The 22,054-nt window shown below is 32.9% G+C and overlaps 1 protein-coding gene and 1 long non-coding RNA gene across 4 annotated transcripts; both read left to right on the plus strand.

Annotated features, from left to right (window-relative positions):
- The first annotated feature begins 4,022 nt into the window (after positions 1–4,022).
- Positions 4,023–4,486, plus strand: LOC143206887 (uncharacterized). Its single transcript, XR_013008552.1, has 3 exons — positions 4,023–4,158; positions 4,226–4,286; positions 4,347–4,486. It is a non-coding gene; the product is annotated as an uncharacterized LOC143206887 (long non-coding RNA).
- A 3,329-nt stretch (positions 4,487–7,815) lies between these two features.
- LOC143206875 (uncharacterized) lies at positions 7,816–11,464 on the plus strand. Of its 3 annotated transcripts, none has more exons than XM_076419704.1 (7): positions 7,816–8,149; positions 8,207–8,294; positions 9,431–9,650; positions 9,712–9,892; positions 9,954–10,269; positions 10,336–10,647; positions 10,696–11,464. In XM_076419704.1, the coding sequence occupies exons 3-7, from the start codon at positions 9,537–9,539 to the stop codon at positions 11,048–11,050; spliced, it is 1,278 nt and encodes a 425-aa protein (XP_076275819.1). In that variant the 5' UTR covers positions 7,816–8,149; positions 8,207–8,294; positions 9,431–9,536; the 3' UTR covers positions 11,051–11,464. The 3 variants fall into 3 exon arrangements, with proteins under 3 accessions (XP_076275819.1, XP_076275821.1, XP_076275820.1); XM_076419706.1 differs by having other exon boundaries at positions 7,927–8,149; positions 9,435–9,650; XM_076419705.1 differs by having other exon boundaries at positions 7,969–8,149; positions 8,802–9,650.
- Positions 11,465–22,054: the final 10,590 nt, after the last annotated feature.

Here is a 22,054-nt window from a genome sequence, read left to right on the forward strand (position 1 = left end):
TTTTTAATTGACGGGATTTTAAGATAGCAGCCAGGTTAGTCGCAGACTATGCAGAGGATTTTTAAACCTATCTGCTGCCATTTTCCAACGATTGAAATAATAGAATTTTTAAAAGAGCCGATTTAACTGGTCCATTGGAATATGTAAAGCAGATCGGTTGTTTCCACCCTCTGAACTTTCTGTTGTTCCCTTGATTCGCCAGCCCTTCAATGAAATCATATTTTAAATTATATTGTAAATTGGGTGCTAAGTTCATCTCGTCAAACATTAGAACACAATATTTATCCTCATCAGTCATCTTTTGTACTGCCCTTTTGAATGACAAAATCATTTGCTCATTTAATCCTGCTCGAAGTGATATTTTCCGAAGCAAAGCTGGACATGTACCCCTTGAAGGGAGAGCAAACATTTTTGACAATACCATATAGCCTTTTCTGCTAGATTTTAAGAGGCCTACATCCATAACTTTCTCTCTTGTTGTTAACGTCTTCCTCTTGGGACTCTCTTTTGATTTTTTAGTTGGGAAATTAAAAAGCTATATGTTGATGAGTTTATATCTTGGAATATTTTAGAACGGTCTAGTGATTTTAAACGATCTTTACAAATAGATGCTAGTTTCTTCTTCTTCTTCGCACTAAATTTATGAATATCTATAATTTTTTTATAGATACCCTTCATTGTTGGTGTTAAATATGTTTGACGAGATAAACTAAACATCTTTATATGACTGTTGTAGCTGCAAGAATCTGAAAAAAAATACCTCTTAGTATTAATTATTAAACTAATACAGTATATTATTACCTTTTGTTGGAATTTGTAGATGGCATATAATTTGAATATCCCGGTTAAGGTTCTAGAAAAATGAAAGGAGGAAATTGGAAATAGGGAATAGGAAAATGGAACTTAGTAATTGACGGTAAGAATGGGCAGAAAGGGAACTGGCTGAATTAATGTCGATGGCACTTTTATTATGGCACTTATAAAATAAAATAATAATTTAATATATCCCGTCTCGGCTCTTAGCGTAACGATTAAAACAAGTAATGTGTCAAAAGTAACAACATCTACATTTTGGACGTCGCGAAACATCTCCCCAAAATTTCCTATAAAGTTAAATCTCTATTTCTCTATGGATTGGGCCGGATGAGTTAGTGAGCTATAATATCGACAAGTCGGTGAAACACAGAAAAAATTGAACATTTGTTGTCTGAGATGCGTATCTTAAAAACGTTTCAGAAATAAAATATTGAACTTGGGGAACGTCAGAACGAGCATTCAAAATTCTCTTGAGAAGTTTGTTTTGGAAGACCTGAGGACGTTCCATTTGGTGTGTGGTAGACCCATACATAACGACGAATTAGCATCTAGCGCTATTGATGAACGGGAACAGCAGATTCTGCTCAGGAGTGTAGGCTGCCGTCAACCTTTGTGTAATTCCTTTTTTGCGTAAGATAGTAAGTAAGATCTAACCTCTCTATTGTGAAACTCCTTGCAATTATCACTTAACATCTCTTTTACTGAATGTCTCAATGTCTTAGTGTACCTTAGAGAGTCCTTCAGTGCTTCACTTACCTCTGACTTTTGTGCAATAAAATAACTATTCTTAAAATTTGTATAATTATCTTTAAACAAAACAAAGTAACGCTACTTTCCGAATGATTCATCAAAAGGTCCACATACATATGTTGATATTAGTTCACTGGACTTTTTGACATCTCTCTTGAACCAAATGCTAAACAATGTGCCTTTCCATATGTACATGGTTCACAGATTTCTGCTTTATCTATCTTGACATCAATACTTCTTGAGTTTTGATTTCACATAACGTTTACATACAACTGTAACAGATCAGATTTGCCTTCGACAATAAAACATGTCAATTCGATGTTCAGGTACTAACGGTTTAATGCCTGCTTTGTACAGAGTACTTACTAATTCATTAATTTTATTTTGGTCATGAGCAGTTAGAATAGAAAACACAATAAAATTTCTATTAGGTAGAAAAGAAGAAGAAGAACAAGTAGAGGACGTTGTAGTTTGTCTAGAAGCTCTTCAAAGTAATAGCAGACTAATGATGTAAATAAAATCTCTCTCTTGTTCCAAAGCCATAAGTGGTGTTATTATTCGTATCATAAGTGATTCCTAACATAATATTTTTCTCCATAGTAAAAAATAATTTATATAGATTTTTGGATGTCGCGGCCGTATACAATAAAACCCAGTACGCAGCGAGGACAAATAAATATTAATTTTTATATGTTAGATAGGTGTTACAAATACATAAATATAAAGTTCGTAATAGTTGTTCGCATAATAAAGCGGTTCTGCCAACTCTATCTTTTTAGGATCCACGGTTTCTTATAGACGCATAGTCCTAATAAATCAGCCAATAAATGTCATAAACGTAATATACTGCCAATGCAGTTTGTAAAAATGTAAAATTCGTTTTAAACTTGGAGCGAATTTTTCCTTCTCATTTTACCCCACTTAAGAAGAGAGAAAATGCAATCTTATATGTTAGAACATGTATTCAAATCAGTCTATAAAATTTGATATGTTCTGGTACTGGTCGACTCTGTTGTCAAATATTTACAAAATTTTTAAAAACTTAAGTGATAATAATTAGTTAGAGAATATAAACTGATAAATGTTGTAAATCAAAATTCTAAGTTAATATGGCAACATTGTGGCGCAGTAACGCCATAAATTTCAATGATACGCATTGGCTATTTTATTGGATAGATTAAATTGTTGAACAAATAAATAATTGGTTAGCGACGCCTATATGGTGACAGCATTCTGTATATACGGTTGCATAAAATAGATGTAGCACTTTGACCAAATCGATTTTACAAAATCGGTTCTAATGTTATATACATTTTTTCCCCATTTCACATAAAAAGTGATGATGCTATGATTAAGATTTTTACAATGGCAATACATTGCTACTTCGCCTTGCCCAAAGATATATTTAGTGAATATCATAAAGACTGTTAATAATATGAGCCACATCTTGATTATTTGACAGCTACCGATGGTAAACCATAGGTGCCTTTCTATGTAACAAACATAAATTCTATATACATGTTATGTGTTACAAATTGCAAACAAATGTGTTATCTACCTTGATAATCTTATGACCACGGCAAGGTGTGGTACAGGTATGTCTCGGAGAGACAACTTGAACTACTACAAGTGTTCCAATCCAAAAAAGTCCGGGGTTACTCAGAGCCCCCTGGTTTATGAGGAACGTCAATACACATTTCAAATCAGGCATTCCGTTTGTGAAAAATTTCATAAACATGCTCAGTCTGAGGTTCTCCACAGGAACCTTAGAACACGACAACACCTTGATAAAATCCCTACCCGTCCACAAACCCCGGTAGTAAACAAAATACGACAGTCCCAGTCGTATCCCCGCAACCCCCGTAACCACCGCTCTGTCGACCGCAAAACAATCATATCACGAACATGAAGCGACATCAGCCGAAGACCATTTGGTTCTAGCTGGTCAATCTAGTAAATGATAAAAAAACTAAGGTTGGTGGAAAAAGTAAACATTGGAATAACAATGAATAAGGTTTTATTAGTCATATCATTTATTAATAATTCATTGCAGATATATTTTGCTTCATATTGGAAATAGGAAAGGTTAATAGCACCTTCGGTTTGGATGACTTCGATCAGACACATTGAGAAGGAATTGAAAAATGATGAAATCGTGAACAAATGGTAGATACATTGGAAATCAACAATTTAACAGCTCAGTTACTAACTTCAGTGAACCTTTATGAATATGGGATTTAATGCTGATTATTTCCAAGGCAGGTTGATGAGAGTGGAAAGAATTAAAGGTGTGTATATAATTAATATACGATAATTGCAGGAAATCGTATTGTAAGAGTGTGAAAGATTTATGTCCATTAAATATGTGTGTAATTGTTCAGAATATACATGAGTATTTAGTTAAAATGTGCGAGGAGAGAAAAAGTACCAACTGTTTAGCAGATATGTCAAATGCATTAGGAAGATTTCAGTGATTAATTTTATCAAGAATGGCGTACACAGGCAATAGCAGAAGAAATAAAATTCAGTGATATCAAAATGACTTGACAAGGAAACACACCATCGTAGGAAACAAGAACTAATAGTAAAAATGTAAATATGCTCTATGATATAATATGATATGATAAAATAAGTTATTTCTATAATATGATACAAAAAGTTATTTCGAAAGGGAACGAGATAATGAAGGCCCCCTTTTGCCCGTAAATTCCGTTAGAGAGGTAATTATTGATGATATTAAATACTATAAGTTGCTGCAATTTTATTGAAAATGTTTTTAGCGTGTTCATGCTGCGCTGAATATTAGTGTAGGTTATAGGAAGAACATTAAGTTTATATTCAACCAAGATAACTTGACCATCTTGATATTGACTCTATTCGGAAAGGAAACTTTCAGGATATGTGATAATGCTGTGCAATGCTGGAAATTCCTGAGACAGAGAAATTTATAGAATAATTAATAGAATATAACTGTAGAAAATGGTATTGTAGGGCGTGAAAGATTTATGTGCACAGATATGAATAAAATTGTTCAGAATTAAACATGAGCATTAGGTTAGAATGTATGAGGAGATAATAAATTCTAACTGTTTTGTAGATATGGTAAGTATATTAGGCATAATTCAGTGATTAATTTTATAACGAGTGGTGTAGAAGAAGTAATAGCAGCAGAAGAAATAAAATATACAGTGATTTGACAAGTAAACACACATCGAAGAAAACAAAAACCTCCCGAATGAAAGCAAAATATATTACTTTGATATATAATCGTTTATTAGGTGGATTAGGCGTCCAGGTGGATACCACTACAAAAAAAAAGCGCCTAAAAAATCTACTTCATGGGTGGTGTGGAAAAGAGTTCAATGTAGCGTTGGAAACTATCGATTAAAAACAGTCAAAACAGTCGATAGTCGCAAAACAGTCCATAATCAAAAAACTAGCGACTGAATGTTAAAGTAAATATTTCTACTTTAGATAAAAGAAGAAATCTGTATTAAGTACAATAATGAAATGTTACTAGTTTCTAGGGACATTAGAGTTATGTAGTTGTCAGAGATATACAAGTGTAAGTCAAGAGATAAACCACGTTGTACGTTGTTGTTGTTTGTTATTGTACATAGATTAATTCATTAGTTCGTTTATATAGAGTCTTCAAGTGTCTCGATAGGTGTATTAAATAAAGCTGTTTGTTAAAACCAAATCAGAGTGTCTCAATTAATAACTGTAAAACCTCAACACTGAAAATAGTAATTACTATTTTCAGTCAAATGCACGGTTCCAATGTTTTGTTCAATTCGTGATGTCAGACGAAGATGTACGAATTCTTTCCTGTATACATTGTGAGAGAGGAAAGGACGAAGATAATTGTTTGGAGCAATTTTATATATTATTATATTTTCCAACGGTAGTATAAGCGAGACCGAGTTGTACATATTCTTTCACATACTAACTTTAAAAAGGAAAAGGAAAAATGTAATTACTGAATACTATTATCATGCATTTAATAATTTTGTTTTAAAGGAAGTATAATTACTTTTATATTTGAATGTTCTGTGAATCTGTAAAAAGGAATGGAATATTTCTACGGAATGCAGTAGGGGTGTTGGCCACCGAAAAATCCATCAAAATTTTGTTACATCGATATTTTTCAAAAAAATATATCAATATATCGTTTTTGGATCGAAATATCGGAGGAAAAAAATATTGATATTCTTTTTGCAACAAGTATAAAAATATATCAATATTTTACAAAAAAATATACCGATATTTTTAAGAAAAAATAAAACTAGTAAAATATTATATATATATATATATATATATATATATATATATATTTTTTTTTTTTTTTTCTAAATCTTCTAACGAATGACTATATTTTTGTTAAACCTTTAGAACATTTTAAAAAATTTTAAATTTTTAAAAAAATTAAGTACTGCTTTTAAAGGATTTTTTAAAAATTATATTTAACCTATTTTGAAATAATATGGGCTAAAAAAATATCGATATTTTTTCTGCATCCCTACAATGGATAATCCATAAATATAAAATAAATGTTTTATCCCTAAATAATTAAAAATCCATAAATGTTTTATAGTATTTTAATATGTTAATTGCTCTTTTCAAATAATATACTATAATAAATATAGACAATAAAATAGAATTTAAACAAAATCTAAAAACTAAAAAAAAATCTAAAAAAATCTTTTATTGAGGACATTTAATAGACAATTTTGTCATTTTTTTCCCCATTCACTTGTTAAAATCCTGGATTTAATGGAATGTTGCAGTCCTCTTATTAACCGTATAATTAAAGACATCGTTGGGATATCTTTCACCAGATAACTCGGTGGTCATTATTTCAATGGGCTTTAAAAGTTGAACACATTCTGTAAAGATAGTCCAATCGTTAACAAATAAAAACTGTGGTGCTCTTCTTAATAGCCAACAAAATATGAAAGTAGAGTTTTCCTATCAGAAAATGTATTTATTACAAATATTTAATATACTTTATTCACCTCTTTATCGTTAATATTTTTAAAAGAAATTTAACAATTGCTACTGTAAAAAAGCTCTTCAAATCTTTTGGATCTATGCAATTTCTGAAACCTTGGAACTTAATTTTAGTTTTCAAGATTTTAGTAAAAAAGTTTCGACAAACAAGAGGCTTGGACAAAAATCGAGAAAGTTTATCAAAAAAGTATTACCTATTATACCAAGCCAAAGTATTACCTAATATGCCAGTCAAAAGTATCTTACAATTACAATTTAATATTATGTATTATCTTTTACAATTTAATTTTTCTGCCCTCGAAAACTAGCGTTCCAAAATGCTGCTATATTAATTTACAATATATAGTTATTCACAAGTAAACTGAACTATGAACTAGTAGAACCGAAAATAGTAACTAAACGACTGAAGCAGTCGATAGTAAATAGTAATAAAATCAGTCGGACCGAAAATAGCGATTGAAATAGTCGATAGTAAAAAGTAGTCAATTCCTGAACAGTCGATAGTCGATTTCAGTCGATTGTTCCCAACACTAAAAATAATATATGTATATAGTAAGCATATATTGGGTAAATTTTTGTCAAGGTCTAGGACGACAAAGCCACAACGTTAAAAATCAGTCGAATGAAACTAGTAGAACCAAAAATAGTAACTAAAAGTATACGATTGAAACTGTCGATAGTAAGTAGTAACAAAATAAGTCGGACCGAAAATAGCGACTGAAACAGTCACTGGTAAAAAGCAGTAAAATCAGCCGAACCAATAGCGACTGATACAGTCGATAATAAAAAGTAGTCAATTATTAAATAATCGATAATCGATTTCAATAGATAGTTCCCAAAACTAGTTAAATGTAAATAAAACAACCCTAACCTACAAACTATTGTACCTATATTCCTAATTGTAGTTTTAAGTCCTTCGATAATATATGTATTAGATGTACTATAATGTTAAAATAAATTATATTTGGTAACATTTCTGTTCAATTATTTTATTTAGTTTAAAATGTTCTTGTATGTCAAAGCCAAACTGAACTAAAACTCAGAGTTGATGAGGCAACATTGCGATGTTTTGACGTCACAAATTTCAATGACGCATATATAAAAAAAACTTGAATAGACTTTAAGTGCTGTATACTATTTTCCCTATATGTAAATACTAATTTAACATATCGGCAACGTTGCAGTCCGCCTGATCTCATTTTGTCCTCGAAAAACACATGTTGGTAAATAGGCGAAACCGAGGTAATGGTTTGCGTGGTCCATTCAACACTGGCTCTGAGATCACTTTTTTGATTGGTTCATTTGAATTGGCCTATAAAGACATTTGATTGGCTGCTTTCTATAACGCCATTGTTTGTTTACGTCGTTATTTTTGTGTGTCTGACATAAAACACAATTAGCATTTTTGTCTTAAATATAGTCACTATTATTTCATTATGATGTATCTTTAACCTTAAACGAGTTGTCTATCCAGTGTATATGTGGAAATAAAAAACCAGACGTAGTTTTGCTTGCAAGAAATAACCCTAGTTAGCTAGATTAAGGATGTGTGACTTATCATTGCCTTTACCTGGTACGAATACAATTATTTATATAAAGAATTTGTGTTCATACATATTATTATTTACAGGAATACAACAGAAGAAATCATGAAAATATTACACACAGTTTAAACAAAAAATGTGCCCAAATGGGGCGATGACAAAATGACATTGAAGGTAAATGTGATTATACTATGTGAACAGATTTTATTACCGTTTAAAAAGTTAATCAATCAATTAAAAACCTAGTTATTTTGAGGTGATTCATTTACTTGACACAAATGTATATTGATCAAGATACTTATAATTAATATTTTGGCTTAAGGCTTCTTAACCAAGATAACCTTTTCTGCAAGGATGTTAATAAAAAACATTAATACAAAATAGTATAATACAATTTGTAGACTAACAAGGTGAACTTGATTTTATAGACAAGAAATTATCATTCCCGTTTTATAATAGTGTTAATAATAGATGCTTAAGCTGTTATTTTAACAACTCGATTTTACCATAATAAAAGCACAACAGTATTTGTTATATGTATCATACATTTTAACTTTTTCTTGCTGTTCTTTAAAGTATTACTTTTTGTTATGTTTTCTCCATTCTGACGTATATCATACAATTTAACTGTTTTAATTATCTGTTCCATAATTTTGACCCAATACATTTTTGTGTTCACAGACACAGACTTTCAGCTGTGCTGCTCTGCTTACAGTATGAGGGAACAAAAAGATAGAAACTTTAATACATCTTATTTGAATTGATAGCACTAAAGAAATATTCAATTGGGCAAAAGAGCTATGGACAATTTTGATTATATTTCCCACGAGATATGTTTTCAATCTAGGCCATTTTTATATCCACATTTAATTATTATATTTCATATTATTTAATTATTATATTTCATCATATATATTTATATTTCATTATGTTTTATTTATATAAATTACATTTTGATTTTATTTGAAATTTAATTGGTCAGTAGAATGTGACGTCAGAGGTTAGTTACCTGATGCGTATGAAATCGTCAACCAATAAAATTCAGCGAAATGACGTTCTCAGCGCCTTCCTGCTGAGACCACGCAATACATTTCTAAAATTATTTGTATTAACATTCTATATATTACTATATGGTTAACATCCCCTAGTCGTTCTGAGCCAGTCACAAAATATTGAGAATTCCTCTGTATTTTGTGGAGCCTGTTAAGTTGAAGGGCAAAAGGTACTTCTACGCATACAGATGTATTAGATAGTATTCTATCCACACAGTACAGAAATATTACTTGTTCTGTGATTTTATTTCTTTTTAGTTAGAATAAATTAGAGATTATAATCCAGCAAACGTTGTTTTGGCGCTTTGATTATTCTGATAAATTTGAAATCGCTGCTTAATATTTGTGATTACTCTGATTCAAAATGCCGAAGCCCTTAGATATTCAGAGTCAAAAACAGATTGCGTCTCTAATTAATTATTTTGAACGGGAACGAGAAAATGGAGGTCCCCTTTTGCCAATAAAATGCGTTAGAGAGGTAAATATTGATACTACTAAATATTAAGTATCTGGGGTTTTTATTGGTAATATTTTTTTAGCGTGTTGCAGATGCACTGCATGTTAGTATGGGCACTGTAACTAAAATCTCTCAAAAAGTGAAGAACAACATAACGTTAGATTCACCAAAGAAAAAACGTCCACATTTGAAGAGGGTCACGAATCAAGATAACCTTGATATTGGCTCTATTCGCAATACAATTTTTGAATTGTATGAAAAAAGTGTGTTGTTTTATTCAAAATTGTGTTCTTTATATAACCAAATTTAATACAATTATTTCAGGAAAACCTGTAAATTTGGGAAGTATTTTTAAAGAGCTTAGGAATAGGCAGCTCTTTGAGGGATGTAGGTCATCCCTTCATACACTGTTACGAGACATAGGATTTAAATGGTGTAAAAGTAACCCACAGAAAGGGCTAATGGAACTTCCAGATATTGCATTTAAAAGGATTCAGTTTTTAAAAACATATCACCAAATTAAGAAAGATTCCTTATTTAATTTTGTGTATTTAGATGAAACATGCATATCTCAAAATGGAGCATTGGGCCACCCATGGCAAGACAGTATTAAAAAGACAATAAAAACTGATGAACAGAGGTAAAAGTTAGAATACCATTTGATTAGTTTTTGTGTCATAATAATTTTTATTAATTTATATTGCAGATACATCATTCTTCATGCTGGCAACAAGAATGGTTTCATACCAGGGGCAGAATTAGTGTTTTCGTCCAATAGCGACTACCATGGAGAAACAGACCAGAACATTTTTTTGGACTGGTTTGAAAATCAACTCTTAAAGAATTTGGAAGAACCATCAGTTATCATTATGGACTATGCACCATACCATAGCACACTGGTGGAAAAGATTCCAACAAGTGAGTCGACAAAGACTGTATTAAAGGAATGGCTTACAAAACACAAACTAAGTTTTGATGATACTATGTTGAAGAGTGAACTATTTCAAATAGTTACTAGGTAAATATAAATAAAATTTTTGTTTCATGTAATTTACATTTATTTTAGAAATAAGCCTGAAAAAACATACGCTGTAGATCAGATGGCTGAACAATATGGCCACAGAATATTACACCTTCCTCCATATCACCGTATATTCAATCCAAATGAATTGATATGGGGCGTGGCAAAGAATTACTACAATTGGGATGCAAGTCAAGAATATACAATGAAGAGTTATTTGGACAAATGGAAAGAATCATTGTCTACGATAACACCTTTGCATTGGATGAATGCCATCAGGTATACTGAAGAAGAAATTGACAAGTGGTGGAATCGTGAACAAGCGTTTGATAAGTTGGGAATTAACAATTTAGTAGTCGACTCGAATAGTGACTCGGATAGTGAAAGTGAGAGTGACTGAATGAAACTTTATGTAATTATATATATTTCCTCTGTGATTATAATGCATTAGATGTGTTATATATGCAACATTATTTATGGTCAAAGTTGATGTAACTATGTTGGGACATCATAAATTTTGATGATGTGGTTCTTTTATTTTGGATGGACTATATAATTTTGTTTTATTATTTTCTGATATAGAAATTATATTTAATTTTTTGATTGAGCAAACTTTTATATCTGATAATGATTTAATGTTTTTATAAATAAATGCCTTAAAAATTATCAATTTGATTGTGACATTGTCATTCAAGAGTTAATTGAAATCAGAAATCTATCTATAATAGGGATGATGATTAATTTTGAAAAACCATTCTGTAAGATGCTAATGTGTTAACTATCTGAAAAATATATTATTTCTGCAGAAAATAAAGATTTTATCTTTTGGAAAAAAATACCTTTTCACCATAAAATCGATTAAAAAATCTATAGATTGTTTTCCGAATATCCAAAAAGTATCAAAAACGATATTTTTTCAACAAGTCCATGTATTTTTGAAAGCAAGAAACTTTTTGGGTATCGGAGTAGTAAATTTACAATATGTATGTTTAAAAAACTATGTATAAATATTATTTATCGGTTCTGAGGCAGTCAGATATATTCGCTTCGATTGATGTTCAACTATGTATATCATCTTCACCGATTCCATACTCTTGCGTATTCTCAAATATTTTCAAATTTCCAGTATTCCTGCCTATCATTTCAGTGTCTAGTACCCATGCGTTGTTTATGAGAGTAATGATTAGGTGGTTTTTTAAATTAATTTTATGTTTATTTTATTCCTGGATTATTATTATTTATTACTTAGGGAAAATTAGCAACAGACAATACACGTGTCAAATATGAATTGGAGGTAAAATGTTTTAATAATTTATTTATTTATTTTTTTAAAAATAAGTCTCCTTTTGCCAACTATGGGTTTATCTGGAGTGGGCCTAAAGTTTAACGTGGGCTCCGAACCACGGTCCTCAGCATTAAGCTTACCGACTGGCGAGTGACCAACTTTAGAAATCATCCCAGAAGACATCCGGTCTTACCCAGCCTGGTTACTGGCGTTACTGGGATCATTTTCTTTGTCGGATTTTACACTCTTGCCCTAGAACATTCACAAATTTTAAACAATCACAAACATAAATTTACGACCATGCCCCAGCAGGATTCGAACCCACGGCTATCGCAACAGTAGGAGGACCGTCCCATCACCTTTACCACTGCGCCACCAAGTCGGCTTAATAATTTATTTTATGTTTGTGATTGTAATTGTAAATGTCTTTATACGGTAACTTATAACAGTGGAAAATCTGACAATCAATCTGAGACTTTAAAATATATAAAAAAAGTTGCCAGTGCCCAGAAGATAATATCAAAGGTATAGTGTGTAAACATGTTGTCTGTTTTTTATTAGAGAAGCAGCTATAAGAGCAAAAAATGTGAGTGAATCGGTGAAGATTATTGTATGCTATTTTCTGGCTATATCTTATCAAATAAATTATCAGTTTTTACCTAAATATAAAAATAAATACATTATTATATTTCATTAAATAAATACAATGGTTACAAAGAAACTATAATAATAGTTTTCGTTGATTATTATTAATAGTAGCGTTAGGAACTACGAACTCTAATGAAAACAGGCGATAGTCCCAAAACAATAGAAGAAGAATCGAGTGAGAAAATAACTTACAGTCGTCAGTGTGAAAAATAAGGATTTTTCAAATTTATCCATTGATTGTTTTTGCGATTTCTGGCGGAATCATTCGAACAGTGCATATTTTCTTTTAAGTTCACTTGTAATTGTAACTTCAATGATGTCGATGAATTGATATTTCAGAGAACTTGTTTGAAATTTAAATGTAAGAAATCATCCCACTAATTGTTAGACCGGACCAGACGGAATCATAAATAACAACGTGTATACCAAAACGTTTCAATTTTTTGGCCTGGAAATGGATGTTGAAAAATGCTGTTACGCATACCTAGTAGGGAATCCGGGAGGAAGCCATTAGGTACGAGGGTCCTATGGAGCATGACATCGTTATCACACCAAGGGATTTGCAAAACACTGATTTAATTACGCAATGGAACGTGTCGCAAGAGCACAATGTTGTCTATCGATGCAACGATAGTAGAATGGGCCGGATGAGTTAGTGACCTATAATATCGGCCAAATTGGTGAAACACATAGAAAAAATTGAACACTTGTTGTCTGAGATCCAATGCATATGTTAAAAACGTTTCAGAAATAAAATCTTGAACTTGAACGTTAGAACGAACATTCGGAATTCTCTTGAGAAGTTTGTTTTGGAAGACCTGAGGACGTTTCATTTGGTGTGTGAGGGGTGTTGACAATAGACCCATACAGAACGACGAATCAGCATCTGGCGCTATTGATGAGCGGGAATAACCGATCTGATCACCGATCGGAGAGTACACATCTAGTCCTTCCAATAAACCAGCCAATGCACCTCATCAACACCGAATGCATTACCAAATTCAGTTTATAAAAACGTAAAATCCCTTTTAAACTCGAAACATTTTTCTTTCTTATTTTACTAATTACCATTACTCTAGTTGAACAAAACAGAATGTGGAAAATAATAAAACAACTCTAACCTACAAACTATTGTGCTGTCTATGTATGACGTTGCAGGTTGCAATGTTGGCGCATTCACTTATAAACCAAAAGTTTATAACTTTTGCCGTTTTGTAAAATCTAATCGTTATTATTATTGTTTTGGAGAATTTTATAGATATTTGTCAAGAGGGTCTACTAGTACCAACAATCGAATTTTATAGACTGATTTGATGAGGACGGTTCGGTCTTCGGTTACATTTGGCCGGATGCATTTTGCTACTAAACCTTCACGCTAATCCTAGTCAAAGAATTTGGTTGAATCCAGCAGGACCGCATTTAGTCTTCAACGGCGGTTAAAGGCATGGTGGAGATCGAGCTCAGAAGACCTTTTTGGGAATAACCCTTGTGAATGTGTGTTTACAGGAGGCAGGAAAGTTTTGCAGCCTTAGACTGGAATTAACAATGTTGTCCAATTCAACGAGTTACTTGACCGAGAACTTTTTGAGCTGATTTATTGATATTTGGTGGGAGCTCAGCGCCTATTTATTTGGAATCTTTCTAATCATGGTCGAGATTTTGATATTATCAGATTAATAAACAGTTTATTCAAACCCTTTTTTTACTTTACGTACAACTAAATATTCATAGAGAAACTCTATGTACTATTTAACTCTATTTACTCTATGTAAATATTTAATGTTATTTTACATTGACGCCCTTCACCAATGAATAATATGTTAAACATATAATTCATTTATTTAACATGAGCATATTCCTATTAGGTAGAAAAGAAGAACAAGTAGAGAATGTCGTAGTTTGTCTAGAAGCTGTTTAAAATAATATAGAAAACTAATGATGTAAATAAAGTATCTCTCTTGTTTAAAAGCCATAAGTGGTGTTATTATTCGTATCATAAGTGATTCCTAACATAATATTTTTTTCTATAGTAAAAATACAAAGTAAAAAATAATTTATATAGATCTTTGGACGTCGCGGCCGTATATAATAAAACCCAGTACACAACGAGGACAAATAAATATTAATTTTTATATGTTAGATATGTGTTATAAATACATAAATATAAAGAACTCGCTATGTCTACTCCAACCACCCGTCAAGGCTTCTTCGCATAATAAAGCGGTTCTGCCAACTCTATCTTTCTAGGATCAACGGTTTTTGATCGACGTATAGTCCTAATAAATCAGCCAATGCACGTCATTGATGAATATACTTCCAAAGCAGTTTATAAAAATGTAACCGTAACTTGGACCGTATTTTTCCTTCTCATTTTATCCTATTTAGTTCGGTTCCAACCTTCGTGGGGTGAAGACATATTTTCAATACACTCCAAGCTCTAGAAAGATACCTTTCTTTAAAAAAAAAACCAGTATTTTATTACGGTTTACGTTGCAGGTTGCAATGTTGGCGCATTCACTTATAAACCAAAAGTTTATAACTTTTGCCGTTTTGTAAAATCTAATCGTTATTATTATTGTTTTGGAGAATTTTATAGATATTTGTCAAGAGGGTCTACTAGTACCAACAATCGAATTTTATAGACTGATTTGATGAGGACGGTTCGGTCTTCGGTTACATTTGGCCGGATAATTGAGTGTTAAAAACGCATAACAGATGCGGCTATCCGTCTCTCAGCGGACCTAAAGTGTAGTGAATACGTGTTTACGTGACCAGACAAAAAGACTGCATCTCATTTTTATTTGTGTTTTAAAATTATTTCCCCTTATTTTACAACAGTCCTTTTGAAATTCATTTATGGTATTTCTGGTCAAAAACTAGTGCAAAAAATAACGTAAGTGAAAAATGAAGTGCGTGAAATAAACAATGTATTTATTTTATTTTTTTATCCTCTGGAAGTAAATAAAATAAAATATTAAAAATCTAAAAATGGCAAACCACAGCGATTCAACCAAATCACCTGCACACTTTGATATAATATTAGAATAATCAGTAATAACGCAAAGTCCACCATCAGAATGGACTACAGTTAATAATAAAAAACGATTGAGAAGCTCAGAAGAAGAAATCGCGGGGAAACAAACAAGAATCAGTGACTATTGGTTACAGAAACCAATAGAGACAAAAAACTGCTTTAGCAACCTGTCGGAAGAAATTGAAGAGAATATACAATCAAGCCCTGAAAAAGTTGTTCCCAAACCATCACCAATAACAGTCTATAAGGTAGGAGTAATAAAACACATCCAAGACCTGTTGAAAACCATTACTACGAGCTACACAATTAAAACAGTGAGCTATGAAACAATAAAAATCCAATTGTTCGAAGCGGAGCACTTTAAAGTCCTTGTAAAAGAATTAGATGATAGAAACACCCAATACCATACATTCAGGCCAAAATCGGAGAGAACATTTAAATTCGCGTTAAAAGGATTACATCATGGGACGGACTTTAACACCATCAAGGTAGCACTAGCTGAAAAAGGCCACGAGGTCGCAAATATTCACAATATACGACATCTCACGAGAAAAAAACCTCTGCCTATGTTCTATATTGATTTAAGACCTAATGGAAATAATAAGGCGGTGTATGAAATCACCAAATTAGAAAATAATAGAATAAAAGAAATAAAAGAATTATATCACAATGCACAAGGTGTCAAGCGCACGGGCATACAAAGACTTACTGTCGCAAATCATATACATGAGTAAAATGTGCAGGAGAACACAAAACAGGAGATTGTACTCGTATAGTTCGCGATGAAAAAGTGAAATGTGCCAACTTGGACTTAACGGAAATCATCCAGCGAACTACAAGGGTTGCGCAGTTCACAAGCAACTACAGCAGAAAATTTATCCTGCCTTAAGAGAAAAAAGGCATCAACCACAACAAAAACAATCCGCACCTACCAGTCTAGCCAACAGACCAAGTCAACCAGACATAATTTATGCCCTAATGGTTTTTTTTTATAACATCTTTATTAGATACGCTTAGTACAATCTTAATTATTATTATTACAATTAATTTATTACTACTTTTCCTATGTGCTTGGATTAATTAACCACGTTAGAATGATTTAGTAATCTTCTTTCGTGTTTCAAGGCGAAATCCTGCACAACTTCGCAAATCCATTTGATTTCCAGGTCATTGTGCAGTTCTTCATTAGTTACATAGCGATAGGCATTGGTAATCAATCGAAGAATCTTGTTTTGACAGCGCTGTATGACTAACTGATTTGAATATTTAGTGCGACCCCATATTTGCACCCCATAGGTCCAAATTGGCTTTATAATTGTATTATAGATCAACCTCTTTGATTTTAGATCAAGTTGGGAGTATCTTCCGACTAACCAGTATAGTTGTTTTATTTTGGTTCTAATGTGTTTTGCTTTTTGTCTAACGTGATGCTTCCAATTTAATCTACCGTCAAGATGGATTCCAAGGTATTTTGCTGATTCTGCTTGAGGAATCGGGCATCCATTGAGTGATATAATTAAGTTTTTATTATTTCGCCTTAATGCAAAATTAACGTGGACAGATTTGGAGCTATTAAGTTGAATTTTCCAATCTTTTGTCCATTTGTAGATTTTGTTGACAGCCACTTGCACTTTTTCTATTGCCCTAGGCAGAGATATATCTTTTGCCATAATAACTGTGTCATCAGCAAAGGTTCCAAGAAGTGTTTCTTTTGTTGTTGGAATGTCAGTAGTGTAGAGCAGATATAGGAGAGGTCCTAAGACGCTACCTTGTGGAACTCCAGCCGAGATATTTTTAAATGTCGAGAACGCCTTTTCGTGCGATACTCTAAATTTTCTTCCGAATAAATATGACTCCAGCAATTGACAATAGTTACGCGGTAACAATTTGCTCATCTTACAGATTAATCCCAAATGCCAAACCCGATCAAAAGCTTGTGAGACATCCAGGAATATTGCAGGGCAGTATTTCTTTTCTTCAAACGCTCTTTCAATAGCCGCAGTTACTCTGTGCACTTGATCGATAGTTGAATGGTGATTTCGAAAACCAAACTGGAAATCTGGTATTGTTACCAAATGTTTAACACGTTCATATATCAGCTTCTCAAATAGCTTTGATATTGCAAGTAGTAGCGAAATAGGCCTGTAAGATTCATAATTATTTGTGCAACTTTAAAGCATTCCGGGACATGCTTCAGCCTTAAACAGGCATTAAATATATATGTCAACATGATGATTGCTTTTCGTGGCAGTTCTTTCAATAATCCAGGTGAAATGTCATCTATACCAGGTGCCTTTTTAGGATTGAGGTTATCAATTTCAGTGGCAACTTCCAGTGGAGAAATTAAATTTAGATCTACATCGGGTTGATAAATAGGAGTTGTATCCATGGTAGATTCTATATCATTAGGCCGAAAAATGTTAGCTAAATATTCTGCGAACAATTCAGCTTTTTCATTGTCGCGTCGAACCCATTCATTTCGATCATTTTTAATTGGCGGTACTCGAATAATTGGTCTTTTAAATCTTCGAGTTGCTTTCCATAGCGAATAATCTTTGTCCGCTTGTGGGCTTAATTCACTTAAATACTTTTGAAAGCAATTCTGTTTATACTCTTTGATCTTTTGATTCGTTTGATTACTAATTCTATTAAACGTAGTTTTGTCAGCACCATTTCTGGTCCTGTGCCATACTCTTCTAGCTTTTCGCCTTTCTTTTATCATTTCTCTAATTTCGAGGGGGTAAAGTACTTCATATTCTGATTTCTCTCTTGCTATTGGGGTAGCATCTTTTGCAGCTGACCGAATTTGTTCAGTTATATGTTTGGTTTGTTGCTCAAGATCATCTATAGTTTTAAGTCTTACTTTTAAACTGATTTGTTCCTGCAGTATTAATCTGAATTTGTCCCAGTCAGTATATTTGTTGGTAAGATTAGGCTTTTTTGCTTTTCTTAGGATTGTCGCGCCCAGTGTTAACAATACTGGAGTGTGATCAGATGTTAGATCGCACAAGCTTTCTGTACTAATTTGATTTAATGAAATGCCTTTTGTAATGTAGAAATCCAGCAGGTCTGGGACTTTGTTACTGTCTGTAGGCCAGTAAGTGGGTTCGCGCCCTGAATGATAATTACAATTTGTAAGGTTAATGGCTTTGAGTAATTCGTTTCCTTTTCCAGGTGTTATTATTCGTGAACCCCAAGCTGTATGTTTAACATTAAAGTCTCCACCAATAATAAACCGTGGGCCTAATTTTGAAAAGATATCTTTATATTGTTGTTGTGTCATTTTATGTCTTGGTGGACAATATATAGCGCCAATATTTATTTCAGCCCCGTTTTTTTCGATACTAATTATCGTAGCTTGTATTTCTTCATTTTTAATCTCTTCTTGTTCGAAATGTTGTATATTTTGTTTAATTATTAAAGCTGTTCCGCCTCGAGCCCGTTCACTGGGGTGTAGTGTCCAGTAAGCATCATAACCCCGTATTTTAATGTAGTTTTTTTTAGAAAAATGTGTTTCCGATATGAGAGCTATATCTATGTTATTTGTTTTTAAGAATAATTCTAGTTCCCGGACTCTTTGATTTAGTCCGTTTGCGTTCCAAGTTATAATTCTTAAAAACGAATTACTCATTTTGATTTCTCTTTAGCTTGTTTTGAGTAGATTTCCCCAATCCGGATTTCTCCAATTTTTCCACCCTGTCTGCTAACTGACTGAATTTCTGTCTCATTTCGGTCTAGAATTCTTTGAGCAATTTCATCATGTCGACGATAGTTGGCTCGTTGGCCGCAGCTTTCTGCGGTTTCGTATCAATTTGTTTATCATTTGATATTTTGGCGTTTATATTTTTGACCGATGGTCTTACGGTTTCATGGTTTTTTTTATTTTCAACGGCAGATGTTGTTTCAGAGTTTTTGACTTTGTCAATTTCTCTTAAGCGTTGTTCTGCTGTAATTTTCTTTGGCTGGAGTTCTTTTATTTTTTTTTTGATATACTGCACATCCTTTATAATTGGCAGGGTGACCTTTTTCATTGCACAACACGCATGTCGCTACACTATTGCGTTGTTTTCTGCACTGAGTTTTCTACATTTGTTGTCTTTTTCGCTATAGGCGTGACGGTCACTACTTCGTGCCCGCAAGCCCGTAATCCCGATTTAATATCGTCCTGATCTGTTGTGGACGGTAATCCTCTAATGACTACTCTATACCACTTATCACTTTTTAACTGATAAGTGTGATATTCCAGTTTATTGAATGAATTGTTTTTCTTCATCTCAATAAGATGCTTTTTTACATTCCTATAGTCTGTTTCATTGCTAAGGGTTACGTTAATATCATTGTTAGACAAAGCTTTAAACTGCACTTGGTCAGAGGCTACTCCTTTTATTTCTGATCTAAATAAATTAAAATTTCCAACATTGCTTACCTTGATCGGAGGGGGCAGAGGGATTTTGTCTTCTTGCTTCTTTTTTTAAATATTTATACCACTTTTTGCGATTGGCGAAGGCGTCATCTGAGACTTCTTCCTCTTTTTATCCTTCTTGTTTGTTACTTCGGTCCACTCAGACTGTTCCCCTACCTCTAATGCTAGTTCGTCTTCATCCGTGTAGTAGTCTTCTGCATAATTAGTATGCCTTTTTGGTGTATCTTGCGTGTGACCTTGCAGTTGCAAACGGATAGCAGCCATATCCTTAGATAATTGCAACAGTTGTTGGTTCAGACGCTCATTATTCGTTCTTAATTCCTTGTTTTCTTTCAATAATATATTCAAATCCATGTTGTCCATGATGTTATAATTAAATGTTTTTTTTTCACTAACTTTCACTTTTTCCCTTTTTTGAAAAACGTAGAACGTCTTTTGTTTGAGAGCACGTATTTCCTTCACTTTGGGTTGGCCGTTTCACCGTATCCCGTACCTGGGAGTTCTTTGAAACCATTAACCGAAGTTGACCGTAAAAAATATATAGATATATTTTTATTTGATATTTACGGAGACTTGTTTTCGGGAAAGAAAAAACACGTCTTGACTCTATGAAGGTCGGGACCGAACTCATGCCCTAATGGTTGAAAATAGTTCAGCACAAAATCGAGAAACCACATCACAACCTACTGAAACTAGCAGCAACATATCTAGATTAGAAAACATGATGACCAATCAATCTAATCGATCAAATGAGTACTATGCTTGGTCTACTCACAACCGTCCTCAGCAAACTTGCCTAATGCCTGAAACCATTAGCTACAAAATCGCCGTCTGGAATGCCAATGGGCTCCAACAACACGCCAGGGAACTAAAAATGTTCGTAACTGAATAAAATATTGACGTTATGATAGTTTCCGAAACACATTTTACAAACACTATTTGAAAATTCTGATGATAAAGCACATGGAGATACAGCCATAATCATTCGAGATGATATAAAGCATTTCGAAAAAGAAATTCCGCAAAGATTATCTGCAAGCCACCAGTATAACCATAGAGGAAGTCTATGGACCATTAACAATGTCTACGATTTATTGCCCACCCAAACATAACAATAAGGCAGAACACTTTCAAGAATTCTTCAGTACGCTAGGTAATAGATTTATAGCCCGAGGAGATTACAACGCAAAACATTTAATGTGGGGTTCTATAATAATAACCTCAAAAGGTAGAGAACTGCTGAAAGCAATAAACACAGATAATTTACAACATATCTCTACTGGTGAACCAACATATTGGCCTTTAGACATAAATAAAAAGCCAGATACTATAGATATCTGTATTACAAAAAATATTGATACAAAAAAGTGTCATGCAGTATCATGTTTTGGCCTGTCTTCTGATCACTCACCAATAATAGTAACACTTCAAAAATTACCATCAAAGATAAACCCCCTTCTCTGTGCAATAATAGAACTAACTGGTACTCATTTAGAGAAATCTTAGACCGAAACATCTCTCTAAACTTACCGCTACAAACTGAAATTGACATAGAAATGGCAGCAATAAACATTACAAAAAATATACAGGAGGCAGCATATGCCGCGACTCCTAACAATGAAACATTTCCAAGAAAAAATACACATATATCATGTACAATAGAGAAAAAGATAGCAGAAAAAAGAAAGTTACGACGGAATTGGCAACAGCAAAGGACTGAAGATAATAAAAGAAAATTTAATAGGGCAATAAAAGAGCTGAAAGAACCAATTCAAAATGAACGAAACCAAGGCATTCAAGAATACCTAGAGAATTTGACACCAATTGAGGCTACAGACTATTCGTTGTGGAAAGCAACAAGAAAGCTAAGAGACCTCAGCAGCATAACCCACCTATTAAAACAAGCGAAAATAATTGGGCTAGAAGCACTAAAGAGAAGGCCGACATTCTCTAAACATTTAAAAATGTTTTTAAACCTTTCCTGTCTCAGCTAGGTAAAGATGACGAAAATAAA

This window comes from Rhynchophorus ferrugineus, unplaced genomic scaffold (assembly GCF_030347505.1).
Source record: "Rhynchophorus ferrugineus isolate W39M unplaced genomic scaffold, kcgeb_rfMv2 rfM1, whole genome shotgun sequence".
Taxonomy (NCBI): domain Eukaryota; kingdom Metazoa; phylum Arthropoda; class Insecta; order Coleoptera; family Curculionidae; genus Rhynchophorus; species Rhynchophorus ferrugineus.

Coding starts and splice junctions, on each gene's coding strand:
- LOC143206875 (XM_076419704.1), top strand. CDS start 9,537: ATGCCGAAGCCCTTAGATATTCAGAGTCAAAAACAGATTGCGTCTCTA. Junction 9,651..9,711: donor CAATAAAATGCGTTAGAGAG/GTAAATATTGAT, acceptor ATATTTTTTTAG/CGTGTTGCAGATGCACTGCA. Junction 9,893..9,953: donor TTTTGAATTGTATGAAAAAA/GTGTGTTGTTTT, acceptor CAATTATTTCAG/GAAAACCTGTAAATTTGGGA.